The sequence below is a fragment of the Canis lupus genome, chromosome 4, assembly GCF_048164855.1.
Source record: "Canis lupus baileyi chromosome 4, mCanLup2.hap1, whole genome shotgun sequence".
Classification (NCBI taxonomy): Eukaryota; Metazoa; Chordata; class Mammalia; order Carnivora; family Canidae; genus Canis; species Canis lupus.
The window spans coordinates 40,276,608-40,295,849 of NC_132841.1; the positions used below are offsets into that span (position 1 = coordinate 40,276,608).

Below are 19,242 nucleotides of genomic sequence, written 5' to 3' on the forward strand. Positions count from 1 at the left end.
GGAGTATTGCCATCTGAAGTCTTAAAATCCAAGAATATGGTAATGTCTTTACATTTATTCAGATCTTCTTTGATTTGCTTCAGTAAAGTTTTATAATATTTAGTGTAGGAGTCTTACACTTCCTTGGTTAAACTTATTCTGAAGCATTTTATTCCTTTTGATATTAGGAGTGGATTTATATTCTTAATTTTCAGCTTTTTCATTGTTTGCATGTAAAAAAAAATTGATTTCCATACACAGATCTTGTATCCTGTCACCTTGTAGTTATTTATTAGTTCTCATAGTATATTCTTTTAGATTCCTTGGGATTTTATATATGTAAATATCATGTTGTCTGAGAATATAGATAGTTTTACTTCTTCCTTCTTTCAATGGGGATGCTTCTTTCTTGTTTCTTGCTCCTATGAAACTTATTACTGTTTTGGGATATCTGCCTGGATTATTATCCCCACCCCATCCCCCAGACTTCACAGCTCACTTCCTCACTTCTTTAGGTCTTTACTGCTTGTTGAGGCCTTCCTGGAACACCCTGCTTACACTGAACTCCATCTGCCCACTCCCAGCCCCTGCCCCTGCCCCACACAGCGTCACCCTTTTCCCGTTTCCATTTTCCCACAGCACTGACCACTTCATACTTTATACCTCTCCCCTCTCGGGATGGTCTCAAAAGTTCCAAGAATGAACCAAGCTGATGCTTGGCCAGTGTTGGATGAAGACAGGTCCAGAAGGAGTTTTTCTGGGGCACTCTGTCCCCTGCCCCATCCTTCTTGACTGGGAGGGGAAAGGTCTCTCTAGGCAGATGGGAAGACCTTCAGGAGGAATCAGGTGGGGATACCTATAGGCTGAGCAGCCACTGATGACACTAAGTTGAAGTGTATATATACAGGTACCTGCCCTGGCCACCCCAGGCACACCAAGACAAGGTCCTCAGTGGTCCACCTGAAGCTTGTTCGTACTTGATTTCTCCTGGATAGGAAATGCAGGTGCAGGGAGGTGGGGAGGATGGAGGAGGGTTCCCAGGGACTCCTCCAGCCCCCGACCCTTCTAGAGGTGATTAGGCTTTTGGAGACTCCACTTTATCCCTTGTAATCAGTAAACTACCTTCTCTATTTGCATGGAATTGAGAAACAGTTGCTCTTTGCATCCCCTCCCTTGTCTGGAGTTTGCTGTAGAACTAGGATTGGGGTTGGCCTGGGGTGTTCCCAGACTAGGCTTAGGTAGGTGGGGCCTGTGGTAGAAGAAGTCCCCCAACTGGGTGTCAGGTAATCCTGGATCCCAGTTCTGCTCTGTTCTTGCCTCAGAGTGAACTTGAGCAGGGCAAGTCAAGGCTTCAAAAAGTAGGTTTCCACCCCTGTCAAATGGGTCTAAGGAAGCTGCCCTGGGGGTAGGGGGCTATGCTCTCCCACTCTCCATCTTTATTTCTTCACCTATATACTCAGTGTAAGAATACTCCTCACGAGCTGGAGGTTCCAAGAAGATATTATCTGTCAAAAAAAGATTTTTATTATAGTAAAATACACATAAATTTTAACCTCTTAACCATTTTGAAGTGTACAGTTCAGTGGCATTAAGTACATTGACCTTGCTGTTGCACCCCCAAGAAGATATAACCCTTTAAAAAGTCCTGTTCAGGGACGCCTCAGTGGCTCAGCGGTTGGGCGCCTGCCTTCAGCTTAGGTCCCGCGTCGGGCTCCCTGCATGGAGCCTGCTTCTCCCTCTCCCTATGTCTCAGACTGTGTCTCTCATAAATAAATAAATTTAATTAAAATAAATAAATAAATAAATAAATAAATAAATAAATAAAAAGTCCTGTTTATTGCCTGCCCTCCCCTTTTGTGTTCCACACCTGTGCTGGATGGGTGTCACCCTCTGCCCTCGTTCTTGCTTCCCTGAGTGGTGAGATGATTTCAGCATTCCTCTCTCTCCCAGACTGGGATGATGTCCCTCACAGGCCTGGCACAGAGTGGGCGCTCTATAAAAAGGAGTGAGTTGCAGAGTCACACGGCAGGGCCAGCCACCATGGGCTAAGCTGTTGGTATAGGCTCTCTGGGCAGCTGTGGTCGAGCACTGATGGGCATGCATGCTCCAAACCACACACTGTCCTTCCAGCTCGTTCATTCAAATCACTTATCCTTCCTGAGAGCTTTGGAGGAGGGTGCCACTGTCATCTCCATTTTGGAGATGAGAAACTGAGGCAGAGGGAGGCTATGGGAGTTGCTCCCAACATTGCCTCTTCGCATTAGTGGCAGAGGTGGAATTTGAACCCCAGCACTTGGGCAGGGCTGCACTGCTTTTCTCTAAATCATAAACCATTTGAATTTTAACTGTTTCATTGACGCAAGCCCTCTACGCTATTAAAGTCACTATGGAATGTGATTCAATTTCGCTTCAATTGTGAGTTCTCTTTTATTTGGACACCTTGATTTAGAGACTCCCATAAATTTCTCCATCGATGGGTTGCTAAGTGAATTATTAGACTGAATGCACTATTGCTTTACTACAACCTCCTTGTTCTCTATCTTTAAGTAGTGTCTGAAATTTCTGAGTTTAAATTAGAGAACAGAATATTAGCTCTGAAAAATAGCTAGTGCTTGTAAGATACATCAGGAAGATCCTCGTTAACTCTTTGGATGACTCATTAGGTAAAATAACTCGGTCCAATTTAATAACTTAGTCCGATTTAAGGCTGTTTCTCCACGCCCTATTAATGATTCTCAGGGTCTGGCATATGTATCAGTTGAAAAGCCATCAGGAGAGCTGGGGGAGTACAAAGCTCCATGGATTTGACAGTTACCAGATCGCTGAGGGCTTGGTTTCCTCATCTGTAAATGGGAACCTCCTCATGAGGACAATATGAAGATTAATGAGTTGGCTGTTGAAATACTGCCTGGCCCCCACAGTAAGCATTAGATCATGTTAACAATTATTACCGCCTTAGCTGAGCTGGCTGCTTTCACTGAAGCTTCCACTTCACCCGGAGTTCACCTAGAGGCCATGCAACTGGACCCCAACTTTCATGATGAAAAACTGCAGGCATACAGAAAGGTAGGACGCCTACCATTCATGAACACCCTTCTACCTGCCGCACAGACTCAATAGCTGTTAATGGTTTGCCATTGTCTTGCCGATTTGTGTTTTCTGCTGAACATTTAGAGCAAGTTACTAACATCATGATCTTTCACTGCTAAATTCTTCAGCGTGCATCTTTTAAGAATAAGATATGTTCCTAAGCCACCACCAAAATTAATAATTCCATAATATCATCTAACAACCAGCCCATGGTCAAATTTCCCTTGTCTCAGCAGAGGGTGCTATCAAATTTTGGATTTTTGCCAATCTGATAGATGAGAATCTCTCAGTGTAATTATAATTTTCTGGCCTCTTGTTATGATGATGAGTGAGCATTTTTTAACATGTTCAGGGGCCTTCTGCAATTCTTTTCCTGTGATCTATCTGCTCATGGCTTTTGTCCATTTTAAAATCATATTTTTGGTTTTTTCATTGCTACTTCTAATCACTCCTTATATATTGGGGAAATTACTCTTTGTCTTTAAGTTACAGATTTGTCTTCCATTTGCATTTGGTAACTTTGCTTATGGTGGTTTTTTGTTTGTTTTCACCATGAAAAGCTTTTTTTTTTTTTTTATGAAAAGCTTTTTTGAAAAATTTTACTTTGATTTTATGTAGTTGAATTCATCAAACTTTTCTTTTTTTTTTTGCCCCCCCCCCCCATCAAACTTTTCTTTTATTATTTCTGAATTTTGATTCCTAAATTGAAAGGCTTTCCTCACTCCTGGGTTGTAAAGGAATCTCTTCATGTTTTCACCCACAAGTTGTAAGGTTTCATTTTAAAAATCTGAATCTCAGGGCACCTGGGTGGCTCAGTAGGTTAAGTGGTTAACCAACTGCCTTTGGCTAGAGCTGTCATCCCAGGGTCCTGGGATTGGCCCAGATTCAGGTTCTTTGTTAGATGGGAAGTCTGCTTCTTTCTCTTCCTCTGACCGTCCCCCCTACTTGTGCTCCTGTACTCTCTCTCTCTCTCTTTTGAATAAATGACAACTATTTTAAAAATAAAAATAAAAATTCTAAATCTCTGGTTCATTTGGTATTTAGTGTTTGGTGAGGTATGGGTCCACTTTTACCTTTTTTTCGAAATGGCTATGCAATTGTCCTAGGATCACTTATTTAATAGTTCATCACATCTCAGTGATTTGGGATGCCACTTTGGTCATACATCAAACTTCCATATGTAGTTGGGCAAATTTCTGGATTTTCTATTCTGTTTCATTTTCTATTCTGTTTCCACTCTATCTGGCTATTCATGTTCCTAGCTATACTATTTTAATTATAGGACTTTATGGCATTTAAAAATATCTGGTAGGGCTTACCTCCACCCCACTGCCCTTTTTAGTTTTCTTAGCTATTCTTGATTATTTATCATTTCACATCAACTCCAGGATCACCTCTTTTAACTCCAAGAAAAAAAAATTTAAAAACCATCCTCAGGAAAAAAAAAAAAACAAAAAACAAAAAAACATCCTCAATATTTTCATGAAGATCATGTGAAATGGATATATTTACCTGGGCCAAATGGACATCTTTATTGAGACATCTGATCCAAGAACATGTTATCAGGAGGCTTTTGTGGGGGGCACATGTTAATAGATTGAGTTGTGTCCCTCCCAAAAGATATACTGACACCCTAACCACTAGTACCTCAGAATGTGACCTTATTTGGAAAGAAAGTCTTTACATAGGTAATTAAGTTAAAATGAGGTCATTAGGTTAGGCTCTAATCCAATATGATTGGTGCCACTATATGAAGGGGAACTTTGGACATAGACATGAGCCCAGAGAGAACAACACGTGAAGATGAAGGTAGAGGTCAGGATGGTGCTCCTGAAAGCCAAGGAACACCAAAAGACTGTGAACAAGCCACCAGCCACTAGGACAAAAGCATGGGACAGATTCTCCTTCCTGGCCCTCAAAGGCACCAACCTTTCCTGTACCTTGGTCTCAGACTTCTGGCCTCCAAAACTGTGAAACAATTTTTTTTTTTTTTTTTAAATCCAGTGGGCTATGGGACACCTGGGTGGCTCAGGGTTGAGCTTCTGCCTTTGGCTCAGGTCATGATTCCAGGGTCCAGGATCAAGTCCCACATCCAGCTCCCTGTGAAGAGCCTGCTTCTCTTTCTGCCTATATCTCTGCCTCTCTCTGTGTGTCTCTCATGAATAAATAAAGTCTTTAAAAAAATAAAACTAAAATTTAAAATAAATCCAGTGGGCTAGTTGTGTTTTGTTACAGCAGTCCTAGCAGCCTACTACAGGCCCCTTGGAGGATCTCTTAGGCCAGAAGTGAGCAGTCTAGTCACAACTTCAGGACATGGTGAAGAATTTGTATGCTTTCCTACCCCTGACCCTAAGCAAGCCCAGCAAGTCCTGTTTCTTGCCTGCCTGAAGTTGGATGACTGAGCCAATGAATGCATTGGAAAGCTGGAGGTGTGACTTCATTCTCAATGGGTGGCCAAACCCATTGAGGTAAAAGCCAATGAATGAGTCATTTGTGCAATGTGGCTCAGTGAGTCAGGGAGGGCTAGGCAGAAAGCCCAAGTCTGGGGCATATTTTCTCTTCCCTTTCCTTTGGAACCTAGAACTGGCCCCCTAAAAGTCACCAACCCAAGAAATAAACAGTGAAATAGTGTAACACACCACCCTCATGACACACCCCCTGTGTGCTGGGGAAAGATAAGGACAAAGGACTAAAGAGAATGAGTATGAGGCATCCAGCTGAGCCACTTGCTTGCTGTGTGCCTTCGGATATGTTAGTTAACTTCTCTGGGCCTGTGTTCCTCTATTTCTTCACATGAGGGTGGTAGTAGGACCTGTCTGACAGGTTAGTGTCATGGCCATACAGGGAAATGAATATAAAGCACTTGGCAAAGGACCAGGCCCAGCTCAAGTGCTCAACAGAGATTGGCAATGATTATCAATAATTGCCCCTAAATAATTTACCCACAAAGACAAACGTGTGATCTACCAATCTTGAGTCTTCACCTATGACTCTGAACATACTCCAGACAACTTTCCCTTCCTTCTTTTAGGGAGGTTTGGAGTAGACCAACCATGATCTCATTTGCTCCCTCCAACGTTAATTAGTGTTTTCTAATTATGAAAAGGAAATTATGTCTCAATTCATACTCTGTCTAAAAGAAATTAACTAACAACAGAAAGGTGTCATTTCTCACTATGGCGTCAGTTCCCCTGGCAGCCCCGGGCGTGGCTTGGGGCTATGTTGGCAGACTGTGTCCTTGGTTCAGGGACAGGCCTGCCTGAGTCATAGAGGCCCTGCTACTTCCTGGTCCCTCTCCTGAGCTCCTGGGCTCATCTTCATATGTTTGTTCAATAAACCTGCTTTGAGGTATATGCTGAGGGCCAAGAGAGGCAAGAAGCCACGTCCCTGCTCCCAAGCTAGTGGGAAAGACAAAAATGATCAGCCATGGACACTGTTCACACAGGCTGCTGGGGCTTCATCTGGTCTCACAGCAAATCTGAGAGCTGGTATCTTGAGGTTACTGCTGTTCCATTTTTCAGGGGGAGGAAACTGAGGCTCCCAGAGGGAAGTGGTCAATAATCAAAGCCCACCTCTCAGAGGCATTTCATCCAGACATTTCTATTCTACATCAGTCCTTCTGTCTCCAGTTAGACATGCCTCCTTTGGGCATCTTTCCCTCATAACCTTCTCCTAGCTGAGTAGGAGTCCTGTTTTTGGCCTCCTCCATCTGTACCCCTAGCCCTTAGCACCTGGGTTGTACGTGTTTATTAACAAGTATGTCCCTGTCAGAATGTTTGTTAATTGAATGCATGCAGTAATTCCTGTCCATCTTAAACCTGTTACTGTACTGTATTCTACTGGATATAAGAGGTCAGCAGTTTTAAGGCCCTTTCATTAATCTATGCACCATTAAAAAAGAAAAATGCTACCAATTAACTATGTCGACTAACTGTGATATGCCTCTGATTGTAAGTCACATTCCACTTTGAGGAATGCTAAAATACAAAAAAACGTGCCTTACACTCAATGAAACATATAAACAATTACTGCTTTTACTTATATTTATTTTTTTAAAGAGGGGGAGAGAGAGAGAGAGTAGAAGAGGTAAGACAGAGGGCAGAGAGCACGGGAAAATCTTAAGCAGGCTCCACGCCCAGTGTAGAGCCCAATCTCATGACCTTGAGATCATGACCTGAGCTGAAATCAAGATGTGGATGCTTAACTGACTGAGCCACCCATGCACCTCAACAATTACTGCTTTTAAACACATCCTAGGGTAAGAAGAGTTTATAAATATCCACATATTAATAATAAAGTTTACTAAACACTCTGTGTCAGGCATTATTCTAAAGTGCTTTTCATTCATGATCTCATATCAGAGGTTGGCAAACTTTTCCTATAAAAGGACAGAAGTAAACACCTTAAGCTTTGTGAAGCATAAAGTGTCACAACTACTCACCTCCCATCGCAGTGTGAAAGCAGACACAGGGGATATGTAAACCATATGTGTGGGTATGTCCCAATAAAACTTTATTGATGAACAAGAGGATTTGAATCTCATGCAACTTTCAAGTGTCACACAGGGTATTATTCTTCTTTTGATTTTTCCCACAACCATTTAACATGTAAATACCATTCCCAGCTTGTGGGTAGTACCAAAAGAGGGAATGGGCTTGATTTGGGTCAGAGACTGTAGTTTACTGATCCCTGTCCCATATGCTCTTCATATTGGCCCCACAAGATGCTTTTTTTTTTTTTAACACCTGATGCTTAATTTTATTTTTTTAATGATGAACATTTAAAAAAATTTTTTTACTTAAATTCAATTAATTAAAATAGGATGTACTATTAATTTCAGAGATAGAGTTCAGTGATTCATCAGTCTTATATAACAGCCAGTGCTCACGACACCATGTGCCCTCCTTAATGCCCATTCCCCAGTAACCCCATCTCCCCATCCCCTCCCCTCCAGCGACCCTCAGTTTGTTTCCTATGATTAAGAGTCTTATATGGTTTGTCTCTGATTTCGTCTTGTTTTATTTTTCCTCTCTTCACCTATGATCCTCTGTTTTCTTACATTCCACATGAGTGAGAGCCTATAGATAATTGTCTTTCTCTGATGGACATAGCATAATGTCCTCTAGTTCCATCTACGTCCTTGCAAATAACAAGATTTCATTTTCTGATGGCTAAGTAATATTCCATTCTATGTGTATATACCACATCTTCTTTATCCATTCATCCATCTATCAATGGACATCTGGGCTCTTTCCATAATTTGGCTATTGTGGATATTAATGCTATAAACATTGGGGTGCAGGTGCCCCGTCGCATCACTACATTTGTATCTTTGGGGTAAATACTCAGTGACGTAATTGCTGGATTGTAGGGTAGCTCTATTTTCACCTTTTTGAGGAACCTCTATACTGTCTTCCAGAGTGGCTGCACCAGCTTGCATTCTCACCAACAGTATAAGAGGGTTCCCCTTTCTCCACATCCTCGCCAGCATCTGTCATTTCCTGACTTGTTCATTTTAGCCATTCTGAATGTGTGAGGTGGTACAAGATGCTATTATCCTCATTTTACACATGAGGAAACAGTCTTTGAGAGGTAAAGTAACTTGCCCAAGGATACACAGCTGATGAGTGGTCAAGCTGGGATTCTAACCCAGGCAGTCTAACTCCGTAACTTGTCTTTAACAAGTTACCCTAAATAAGGTGAATATGGTTGACCCTAAATATGGTTGCCTTCTAATGTTTTTAACTTTTTGCTCTCATTACAACAGTTCCACATTTATGTTGAAAAATGCAAACCACACAGAGTTATAAGGAAGAAAATGAAAGTAACCCCACCCTCCAAAGATAAATGCTTATGGGTTTTGAACACACAGCTCTCACAATGCTGACTAAAGTTAGAATGTTCTGAACACTGTGTGACTTTGGGTAGATTGCCTAATCTTTCTGGGCCCTTGTCTCTCAAAGGAGGGGGCTGATGCAGAGCATGCAGCTCTGCAGGCCCTCTCAGGCCTGACCCTGGTATTTGTTTGTCGGGATTGTGCAAGAGGAGCTGGCTCTGTCCTAACTTTCTGGGCATGGAGGGTGAAGTCACCCCTTGCCAGCCCCTCAAGATGGGTTAAGTGGTCCCCACCTGTGACTCACCCAACTCCCAAGTTGACTTGGGGCCACTTGGGAGTGACTTTGGGCAGTAGGGACACCAGGGCCTGACTCAGGGGTCCTAAGAGGTTCAGGGTCCCTCCGGGACAGTTGCCAGGGACCCTTCTGCCCAGTGAGCAGAGCTCCAGGCAAGCAGGGAGTCAGAGACTTCAGCCAGCACTGCCTGGAATGGGACCTGCACAGGCAGAGGCCTTAATAGAGTGGTTCCTATGGCAGGAGGCCTGGGCCCCGCTCTGTCTCTCAGTGAGACAGAGCCAGGCTTTGGATCTGTGTCTGATGATTACTAGCATTACTAGCTGTATAATCATGTGCTTGGGCGCATTCCCTCTCTGAGCCTGTTTCCTTGCCTATAAAATGGGGAGAACCACCACCTCACAGGGTCAGTGATTAGTTCTTTGGGTGATACTGTAATGCAGCTGGCACAGGAGAGATGCTTAATAAATGACCATTCCTGACCCTTTTTCTTTGTATACTTTTCGACAGTATGCTTTTTTTTTTTTAAGATTTTAAAAATGTTATTTATTCATGAGAGACAGAGAGACAGAGAGAGAGAGAGATTGGCAGAGACACAGGCAGAGGGAGAAGCAGGTTCCATGCAGGGAGCCCCACATCGGACTCGATCCCAGGTCTCCAGGATCACGCCCTGGACTGAAGGCGGCGCTAAACCGCTGAGCCACCCGGGCTGCCCCTGGTATGCTTTTAAAGCGTTCTGCCACAATGCCACAGATTACAAACCTACCATATGCCATGGCTTCATCCCAGGTAGTAGGGTGTGGAGGTCCAAAGATGAGAAAAACAATCCCTGCCCTCCAGTAACTCAGGGAGGGTGAGATAAGGATCAAAGACACTTTTACATAATCGGAATGTTTGGCCAAAGTCCTCCAGGACCGAAGGGCAGGAGAAGTTGGAGAAACCAGGGAAGGCTCCATGGAGATGCCACTTTGGCTGGGTCTTGGAGGATCAGAAAGATATGGCTGAGCCCAGAGGGGACAGCATCCTGGTGGGGGCGGGGGAAGCAGTGTGAGCAAAGGTATGGGGGTGAGCACGCAGGCTCATGGAGTTTGCTGAGAGAGTAAGAGAGTTCAATGACGGTACTGTGGGGCTGGGCCGGAGGGATGGGGGAGGCCGGGGTGGTATACTTTGGGTCTGGTGGGAAAGGAGTCACGGAGGGTACTGAGTGAAGGCAGGAGCTGCCATACTGCACTGTTAAAGGCCTGTGGATTCTGAAAGACAACATGACCTGCAGGAGCCAGCTCCCCCTCCTGAGAGCACCCATTCTGGGTGTGACCCACCCAGGCCCTCTCTCACACATATTCTTGCTTAGTTCTAGATGGACAGGATTCCAAATTAACAAATGGGGAAACCAAAGCTCACATATGTTAAGCTGCTTGCCCAAGCTCGCAGAGTAGACAGTGAGCTGGGGCCACTTTCTGACTGTAATCTGTGAGAGTGCCACCCTTTCTCCTGTGACCCCAGGACAGATCCAAAAATCCAGTCTGAGGGAAGGATTTGGACAGGGCTTGTAGGGTAATGCCATCCCTGGCTACATGGAGTCCCTCACGGTCCCAGGGTACTTGTCATTCCTGCCATCACAGGAAGAAGAGTGGAGGCTCAGCAAGGGGAAGTGACTTTACTCGAGGCCACACATTGAGGGTGGGGAGTCCAGGCCAGGCCTTCTGAGTTCAAACCCTCCCTACTACCTCCCATTGCCTCTGGGTTTAATTTTAAGCACATCTTAAATTGGAAAGAACCCAGGTCAGAAAGGCACAGTTCTCTCCCAACTTGTATCCGCTGATTGATTCATGCTCTTCATACCTCTGCCCGCCAGGCCCACATTTTCAGTCCTATTCCCATCACCATAGACCAGATTACGTTAGGCCTCTCTGTGACTCAAACTTTAGCCAGCAGCAGCATCTCCACTACCTAGACTGGGGTCTTCAGTGGCTACACCCTGACCACCAAACCCCTTACCCAAGCCATTGTGTTAGTTGGTGTCAAGGAGAGACCTCTTCCTGAACTGTGCCTCTGTCCCATCCCAACCACACCTACCAGTGCCTTGATGCCAGACCCTTAAACACCCAGTGGCATGAGGATATAAGAACTGCTTGCTGCGAAGGGGAAAACCAAGAGATTTAGTGAATCACAATGGGAAGGGGTAGGGTAAGGTAAGGTCTGGGTTCCTTCCACTTACCATCTCTCACTTGGGCCTCAAACCCTCCATAAAGTAGGCAGTTGCAAACCCTTTCTACAGATGTTGATTTTAGAGGCTCAATAGGGAAAGAGATTAGCCTGCCATTACCCAGAAACAAAATAACAGCATGGGGGGGGGGGGGGGGAGAAACAATGCCCTTTCCAGAAAAGAATAAAGAGGAAAACCCCACAGAGCTCAGCAGACACCTGACTCCAGGACCAGACTGTGCCACCACCACTATACTAGATGTGTAAAAAAAAAAAAAAAATTTTTTTTAATGTGGGTAGGGAAGATATGATGAATGCACTTGGTTTAAAAAAAAAGGGGGGGGGGCAGATAAAGTTGGTATGCTGTGAAAAGTCAGCAGCTGTAACTAACATTTTATGATTCAATGCAAAAAATATGTTGAGTTCCTCAGCTGAGTAAGTAGTATAAACAAAGATTTTTTTTTTTCTTTTTAAAGATACAGGGAGAGTGTTTCCATTATCTGGAGGACCTTTTTGCAGTCCTTAATGTTCACCTAAAGGTAGAAAACGCCCTTAAGAAAAAGCACTCAGTCCTGAACTTTATTCTAGAATGTAGGCAGAAAGTTTGAGCGTGTCTGAACACAGAAGCTAAACAAGGCAAATGCAGAAGTTGCGCTGGTGATACAGTCCCCAACTCAACGACACAGGGTCCTTGAAATCCCCATCCCATCCCCCCTGCCCGCGGAGAGGGGAAGAAACCGCAGAATGTTCCTGACTCTGCACCCTGGCCGGATGGCGCAATATTTATGTTTGTGTACCTAGCACGTCGGCGCCGCCCTCCCCCGCCCTCCCCCGCCCTCCCCCGCCCCGGAGGCCCGCCCTCGGACTCGGCGCGCGAGTGGCCGCTCGGGGTCTTCCCAAACGTCAGCCATGGACTCCTAAAGCCACGTAGGACTGGATTTCGAATCCAACCCACATAGATGGCGAGAGTCAGGGCGTGGGGATCGAAGCCCCTGAGGCCAGCGCATAGTAGACATCCACACAGTATTTATGGACTAGAGAGATGGAGCAGCTCAACCGGTCTTTAAGCGAACGTGGCCAGAAACATGCCCGGTGACCCCTGGAGGGCGCTGTCGAGCCACGCCGGGGGAGGGGTGTCGCCTCCTCTAACGCGGAACCCCGCAATCCACGACGGCACCTTCAGCCCCGACATTTGCGACTTCATTCCCCTTACAGACCCGCCTTTCTCGGCTCAAAGTCCTATAGGAACGACATGATTAGGGATCACTTACCCCAGCGGGGTTCGACTGGAAGGCACTTTACTTGTTAAATGTTTCCCTTAAGTAACAGGAGAGCAAGTCTGGGAAACGAGAGAACACTCCCCTGAACCTCACCCCGGCTCACCTCGGTTGTCCTTAATAGGCACATTCCATGGGCAAACTTATTACAGTTTCTCCCACCCTCATCTCAGGTTCCTCTCTGTCCCCCCACCCCCAGCATTGTGACACCGGGTGAAGTAAATCGCTTCTGGGGAACCTGATTTTCCGCGCCTACGCGTGACGAGGAAATGAGCGAAAGGGGGCACACGTGTATGCAAAAGCGCAGGAAGCCCCTTCCCACTCGGGGCGGCGGCGGCGCGGGCGGGGGCGGGGGGGGAGGCCGCGGCCTGCCGCCCCCTCCCCCAGCCAGCCGCTCGGATCCCGGAGGCCAGCTCTTGGCTGGCAGCGCGCCCGCCACCTCTGCTCCCCTTGGGCCCGGAGAGCGGCGCAGGCCGGATCCTCGGAGACCCGGCAGGCGCAGGCCGGACGGCCGGACCGGGGCCCGAGCCAGCCGGCGGCCAGCGGATCCCGCTCCGAGGCCGATGACGTCTTCGCCTCTGGCTCCGCCGGCGCCAAGCCGGGCAGGGCGGGTGACGTCACCGCGGGCCACGTGACCGCCATTCAAACAAACAACTCCCCTCCCCCTGCGCGCCCGCCCCGCCCCGCCCCGCCCCGCCCCGCCCCCAGAGAGGCCACATATAAACGCGTCCCCCCGGGCCGAGCTCGCTGCGAAGGACGCTGGGCTGTGCGGAGTGTGGCCGGGGCCGGAGGGGCAGTCGGGGGAGCAGCAGAGACGCCGAGGCGGCCGAGGGCCCCGCACGACGCCCCCTCGCGCAGTCTTAGGGCAGTTTGGGGTCCCGCACAGAGAGAAGCAGGGTCGGGCTTTTCCTCGAAAGCCTCTGCCCTGCCCTTGGCTTCCGAGGACAGAGCCCCGCGGACAGTGCGGCACGCTGGGGGCGCTAGGGCCGGCCATGGTCATGGAAGTGGGCGCCCTGGACGCCGGAGGCCTGCGGACGCTGCTCCGGGAGCGCGCGGCGCAGTGCCTGCTGCTGGACTGCCGCTCCTTCTTCGCTTTCAACGCGGGCCACATCGCCGGCTCCGTCAACGTGCGCTTCAGCACCATCGTGCGGCGCCGGGCCAAGGGCGCCATGGGCCTGGAGCACATCGTGCCCAACGCCGAGCTGCGCGGCCGCCTGCTGGCCGGCGCCTACCACGCCGTGGTGCTGCTGGACGAGCGCAGCGCCGCCCTGGACGGCGCCAAGCGCGACGGCACCCTGGCCCTGGCCGCGGGCGCGCTCTGCCGCGAGGCGCGCGCCGCGCGAGTCTTCTTCCTCAAAGGTACGGCCCCCGGAGGCGCCCGCGCCCCGCGCCCCGCGCCCCGCGCCGGCCGTCCCCCAGCCCCTGCGGGCCGCTCCGCCTGGAGCGCGCGGGCGTCCGAGCCCTGTTCCGGGGACTTGTCCTGGGCTTTGTTCCGCTTTAAGAACAAAGACTTGCCTGGGCCTCTCCGGGGTAAAACTTGAGCCCGGGTGGGCGGGCGGGGGTGTTGGATGAAGGTGCCCTGTCCCCGAGGATGCTAATGGAAACAACTATGTCTCTTTGTCTTCCCAGGAGGCTATGAAGCTTTCTCAGCTTCCTGCCCGGAGCTGTGCAGCAAACAGTCGACCCCCATGGGGCTCAGCCTTCCTCTGAGTACTAGCGTCCCTGACAGCACCGAATCCGGGTGCAGTTCTTGCAGCACCCCACTCTATGACCAGGTTAGTAGGGGACCGTGCCAGAGGGGGTAAAGAACAGCTGGAAGAGCGGTGCTAGGGACAATATACAAAGTAACTTGCTAGTTTGTAAGGGACAGGACGCGGGGCTAGTAGTTTATCCCGCGGTTAAGCGGTCTGATGGAGCGGAGTCTAACTGCTGGCACTACAGAAATGAACTTGAGGCAAATGGATTTAGCCCCCTACTTGTTTATGCTCCAACAACAGGGCTGAATTCACCCGGTATCTGAAACTGACTTTTCCAGCAGGGAGTTTTTGTGGGTGTGGGCATTGACTTTGAGCAAAACCTGACCAGTGTTGGATATTTCTGGATTTCAGGGTGGCCCGGTGGAGATCCTCCCCTTTCTGTACCTGGGCAGTGCCTATCATGCTTCCCGCAAAGACATGCTGGACGCCTTGGGCATCACTGCCTTGATCAACGTCTCAGCCAATTGTCCCAATCATTTTGAGGGTCACTACCAGTACAAGAGCATCCCCGTGGAAGACAACCATAAGGCGGACATCAGCTCCTGGTTCAACGAGGCTATTGACTTCATAGGTAAATGGACAGATGCCTGGGACTTCTGCCTTGCTTCCACATTTTAGTCACTGAGCCCAACTCTGTGGCAAGGACTAAAATGACCTCCGCCTGAGCTTTCTCCATACATTCAATAAGTTGGTGCAGGCAGCCGTCCCTGCAAAGTCCCATTTAACAAATTAGCAAACAGGCTCAGAAAGTTTTTTTTGTTTTTTTTTTGTTTTTTTTTTTTTTTTGAGGCTCAGAAAGTTTGAACCGACTTCCCGTCCAGGATCACTTCTGCTTTGTGGAGATGCCTGGTCTTGGTTTAAATCCCATGCTATTTTTTGCACATGCCTTCGTTGCCTCCACAGAGCACTGTGTGCTGGCTTGTGGTTCTCTGGACAGGACACACATAATTCTTAGGCACCCTATGCCTGGGGTTGGGGTTGTACCCCTAAGCTCTTGAGTAACCAGCCACGCTTTGTTTTCCAGACTCCATCAAGAATGCTGGAGGAAGGGTGTTTGTCCACTGCCAGGCAGGCATTTCCCGATCAGCCACCATCTGCCTCGCTTACCTCATGAGGACTAACCGAGTCAAGCTGGATGAGGCCTTTGAGTTTGTGAAGCAGAGAAGAAGCATCATTTCCCCCAACTTCAGCTTCATGGGCCAACTGCTGCAGTTTGAGTCCCAAGTCCTGGCTCCACACTGCTCAGCAGAGGCCGGGAGCCCTGCCATGGCTGTGCTGGACCGCAGCACCTCCACCACTACCGTCTTCAACTTCCCTGTCTCCATCCCCGTCCACTCCACGAACAGTGCGTTGAGCTACCTGCAGAGCCCCATTACGACCTCTCCCAGCTGCTGAAAGGCCACGGGAGGTGATCTCCAACCCCGCTGGGACTCTAGGCTCCTTGAGGAGAAATGCAGTAACTCTGGGGAGGGGCTTCTGAGGGCTGGTCCTTATTTATTTAATTTCACCCCGAGTTCCACTGGGTTCCTAAGCAGTCATAGTGATGATGTAGCATCAAGATGTTTGCTGAACTCAGCACATTTGGGACCAATATATAGTGGGTACATCAAGTCCCTCTGACAAAAAGGGGCAGGAAAGAAAGGACTCATTGTATGAGCCAGTTTCTTTTTGCTTGCTCCTGTTTTTTGTAGGAACTCTTCATGCTTGACATACCTACCAGTATTATCATTCCTGACGACACATACCTATGAGAATATACCTTATTTATTTTTGTGTAGGTGCTCTGCCTTCACAAATGTCCATGTCTACTTCTAGAAGAACCAAATACCTCAATTTTTTTGTGTTTGAGTACTGTAATATCCTGTAAATACATCCTAAGCAGGTTTGTGTTCAGCACTGATGGAAAGCACCAGTGTTGTTTTTTTTTTTTTTAGTTGTCAGCAGTTGTATGTTTATTTATGAACTGAAATAATATATTTCTTCTTTTAAGAAGACATTTTGTTACATAAGGACGACTTTTTTATACAACAGAATAAATTATGGCATTTCTATTAATCTCAATGCTTTATTTCTTGGGAAGCCCCAGCTAATCCCTCTCCCGTGAGTGAAACCATCTGGACAGGGGTCTCACAGATGTGTGTCTCAGGATCTGGTCTATGACTTGGTGGCCCTTCCAAGATGGCTGGGTAGCGCAGAGAGGTAGAAAAGTGATCTGTCATGGAAAACCACGTACTGCAGCTGAACTCTTCATATCAGATCTGGGGTGTCCACCCATGTTTTCCTACCATATTACACAGGGAGCCCAAGTGTTCCAGAGCCAAAAAGGAATGACCACTTGCTTGGGTTGCCTTTTTTTCTTTAACACTTTACCCAGGATAATATAAAAAGCCATCTTCTCTTTGCTGAACTATACTAGAATTAGGAGGCTGATGGATTTCCAAAACACCTGACATAAATGTGTTCCTGCTATGTGTATGGTAGTATGTGCTACCTGGTCCCGAACAACTCCGCAAGACCCAAAAGCAGACATGCTGAGACCCAGCGTAGCTAAGTGACAGTGGGGGGAATTGGGCCCAACATCCTGTTTTGTTCCCTAATTCTATGTGGCTTGCACTTTATCACTTCTCTCTCACGTGCTTTTTTTTTTTTTTTTTTTTTTTGCCTTTGAAAAGACCTTTATTTTTATGAAAAGAATACAAAGCACTGTGAGCAAATACAACATAAATCACCTGAAATTCCCACCTCCAACCTGACCATTAAAACTTTGGAGTACATCCATGTTAGCATTTTTATGTATATACACCTAGAATTTTTGGCTTCCTTCAGGTCACTTGCTGGTCTGATTTCATAATTTTGATGAAGATAAGCAATCAAATTTGATTTGCTCTAGGGCAAGATTCTGGATTATTACTCTTGACGTACAGGACAAATCTTTTGTAATTGACTACCAACCCATAATCCATTCTATAATGTTGAATTAAATAACAGTGTAGCTCTCGCATTACTGGTCCCTTAGCTCCTGTCTCCTCTACCCCTCTAGTTGTTTCTGGACAAAGCGATGTAGGAAGCAGAAAAGGAAACATCTTACTTGACTTCTCCAGTAGTGCCCTGAACAGTGGTCCTGGTCCAGCCAGGTCATTTAAGGCCTTGACACCCAATCAGTGTCCTTGACCTTTCCCCACTGGTTTGCCATCTGCCACTTGAGTCTCAGAGCCTGAAAGATCCATGTGTTCTAAATTCTAAGAACTTATCCTGAGCTGGCAAGCTCATTTCCTTGGCAAGTGTGTTCACGCCTTTCAAAACAAACTGTACCCAGTGTTTTTATCAAACCCTAGAAATTTACTATTACAAATATCTCCTTTCGTGGAAACGTACCAGCAACTTCAAGTCCGTGGCAGATGCCGTGGCTGACTTCCCCGTGGGCTCAGGCCATCACTTTCTGCTTGGCAGGCACCGGCTGAACCAAAATTAATCTCCAGCGTGATCCACGCAGTGGAAAAATACAGCGGCTGCCTGAGGGAGCCGCCAGTGAAAACAATGCACTCTCTTCTCCCAGTGCAAGCTGCTTCACCCCCGCCAGCTCAGGAGAGCAGAGGTGATAACCTTCTTTCTCCATCTATCTGATTCCTGGTCTTTGGGCCCTCTGGAGAATGTCACTTTTGGCTGTTTTTCTTAGGGAAAAAGAAAAAAATAAAAACAAAAACAAAACCTCATGATAAGGAGAAAGATGTTCAAACTATTCAAATGTTTGTTTCTCAATAGATTGAAATAGAGACAACTCCATCATTTAATACGTGTAATGTGGTAATAATAGCTCTCAATTTTAGGGTTAGCACTGTGTGCCAGCTACTGTGCTAATTGTCTTATACACCTTCAAATTAAAACTTTAGCAGCAATACCCATTTTTATTAAAGATTTTATTTATTATTAGAGACAGAGAGAGAGAGAATGGCAGAGACAGGCAGAGGGAGAAGCAGGCTCCATGCAGAGAGCCTGATGTGGGACTCGATCCCAGGTCTCCAGGATCATGCCCTGGGCTGAAATCAGAGCTAAACCGCTGAGCCACCGCAGCTGCCCAGCAAAACCCATTTTACAGAAGAGGAAACTGAGGCTCAGAGAGAGGAAGTGACATGTCCAAGTTCAGACAGCAAGTAACCAACATTTCAGAGACTGGAACCTGGGTCCAGAAGAAGACTGGGAACTGAAGTCTTAGTTCAGTCCAAAAGACAGCTTGAAGGAGTGGGGAGAGGGTGAATGTTATAGCCAACCAGACATCAGCATGGTTTTACCACATAATTTTGGGGTGGAAAAGCTATTTATTTATCCTTTGGGGCCTTAGCTTCCTCACTTGTAAATTGGTATAATAAAACCTGCTTCACGTGTCAGCAGGAAATAGGCTGGTGGATGTCAAGTGCGTGGCAGGTAGCAGGCCGTATAGGAACATTTAGACCCCATTCCTCATTACTGATAACGTCTAGTAGTTCTGGTGTCAGTTTTCCCACCCCTCAAATGACCAACATGCCCTGGATCTAATGGGTATGATTCCTCCCAGCCTTAGAGGATGCATCAATGCATACTTTATGCTTTTCTGTGGTTTCCATCAGGATCATTTCAACCCCAAACGCTTCCACCGCATCCTCTCCTTTCCTTGGAATTTTGCAAATCATAGCTAATTTGCCTCAGACTTGCAGCCTCTGGAGTCCATTTCCGCCCCCCTTCCCCTGCCTCTCCGGGATGACGTCATGGTGTGTACACCTTTAAGATTATATAAATCTGTGATCATACAGTGGCCTCCATCCCCATGGT

General features: G+C 47.2%; 1 protein-coding gene and 2 long non-coding RNA genes across 3 annotated transcripts; 1 reads left to right on the plus strand and 2 right to left on the minus strand.

Annotated features, from left to right (window-relative positions):
• Nucleotides 1–12,408: 12,408 nt before the first annotated feature.
• LOC140632271 (uncharacterized) lies at nt 12,409–12,998 on the minus strand. Its single transcript, XR_012029781.1, has 2 exons — nt 12,786–12,998; nt 12,409–12,641 (listed from the first exon to the last, which is right to left on the minus strand). It is a non-coding gene; the product is annotated as an uncharacterized lncRNA (long non-coding RNA).
• A 410-nt stretch (nt 12,999–13,408) lies between these two features.
• On the plus strand, nt 13,409–16,491 carry DUSP1 (dual specificity phosphatase 1). Its single transcript, XM_072824135.1, has 4 exons — nt 13,409–14,038; nt 14,309–14,454; nt 14,788–15,007; nt 15,461–16,491. Exons 1-4 carry the CDS (start codon nt 13,672–13,674, stop codon nt 15,829–15,831), a joined length of 1,104 nt encoding a protein of 367 aa, XP_072680236.1. The 5' UTR covers nt 13,409–13,671; the 3' UTR covers nt 15,832–16,491.
• Nucleotides 15,671–19,175, minus strand: LOC140632270 (uncharacterized). The gene is made up of 3 exons (XR_012029780.1): nt 19,014–19,175; nt 17,525–18,107; nt 15,671–16,648 (listed from the first exon to the last, which is right to left on the minus strand). It is a non-coding gene; the product is annotated as an uncharacterized lncRNA (long non-coding RNA).
• Nucleotides 19,176–19,242: the final 67 nt, after the last annotated feature.

What these genes read in the sequence shown, in the direction of transcription:
- DUSP1 (XM_072824135.1), top strand. Translation starts at nt 13,672, where the DNA reads ATGGTCATGGAAGTGGGCGCCCTGGACGCCGGAGGCCTGCGGACGCTG. An exon ending in GCACCCCACTCTATGACCAG is followed by an intron (nt 14,455 to 14,787) that starts GTTAGTAGGGGA and finishes TCTGGATTTCAG; the next exon opens with GGTGGCCCGGTGGAGATCCT. An exon ending in CGAGGCTATTGACTTCATAG is followed by an intron (nt 15,008 to 15,460) that starts GTAAATGGACAG and finishes TTTGTTTTCCAG; the next exon opens with ACTCCATCAAGAATGCTGGA.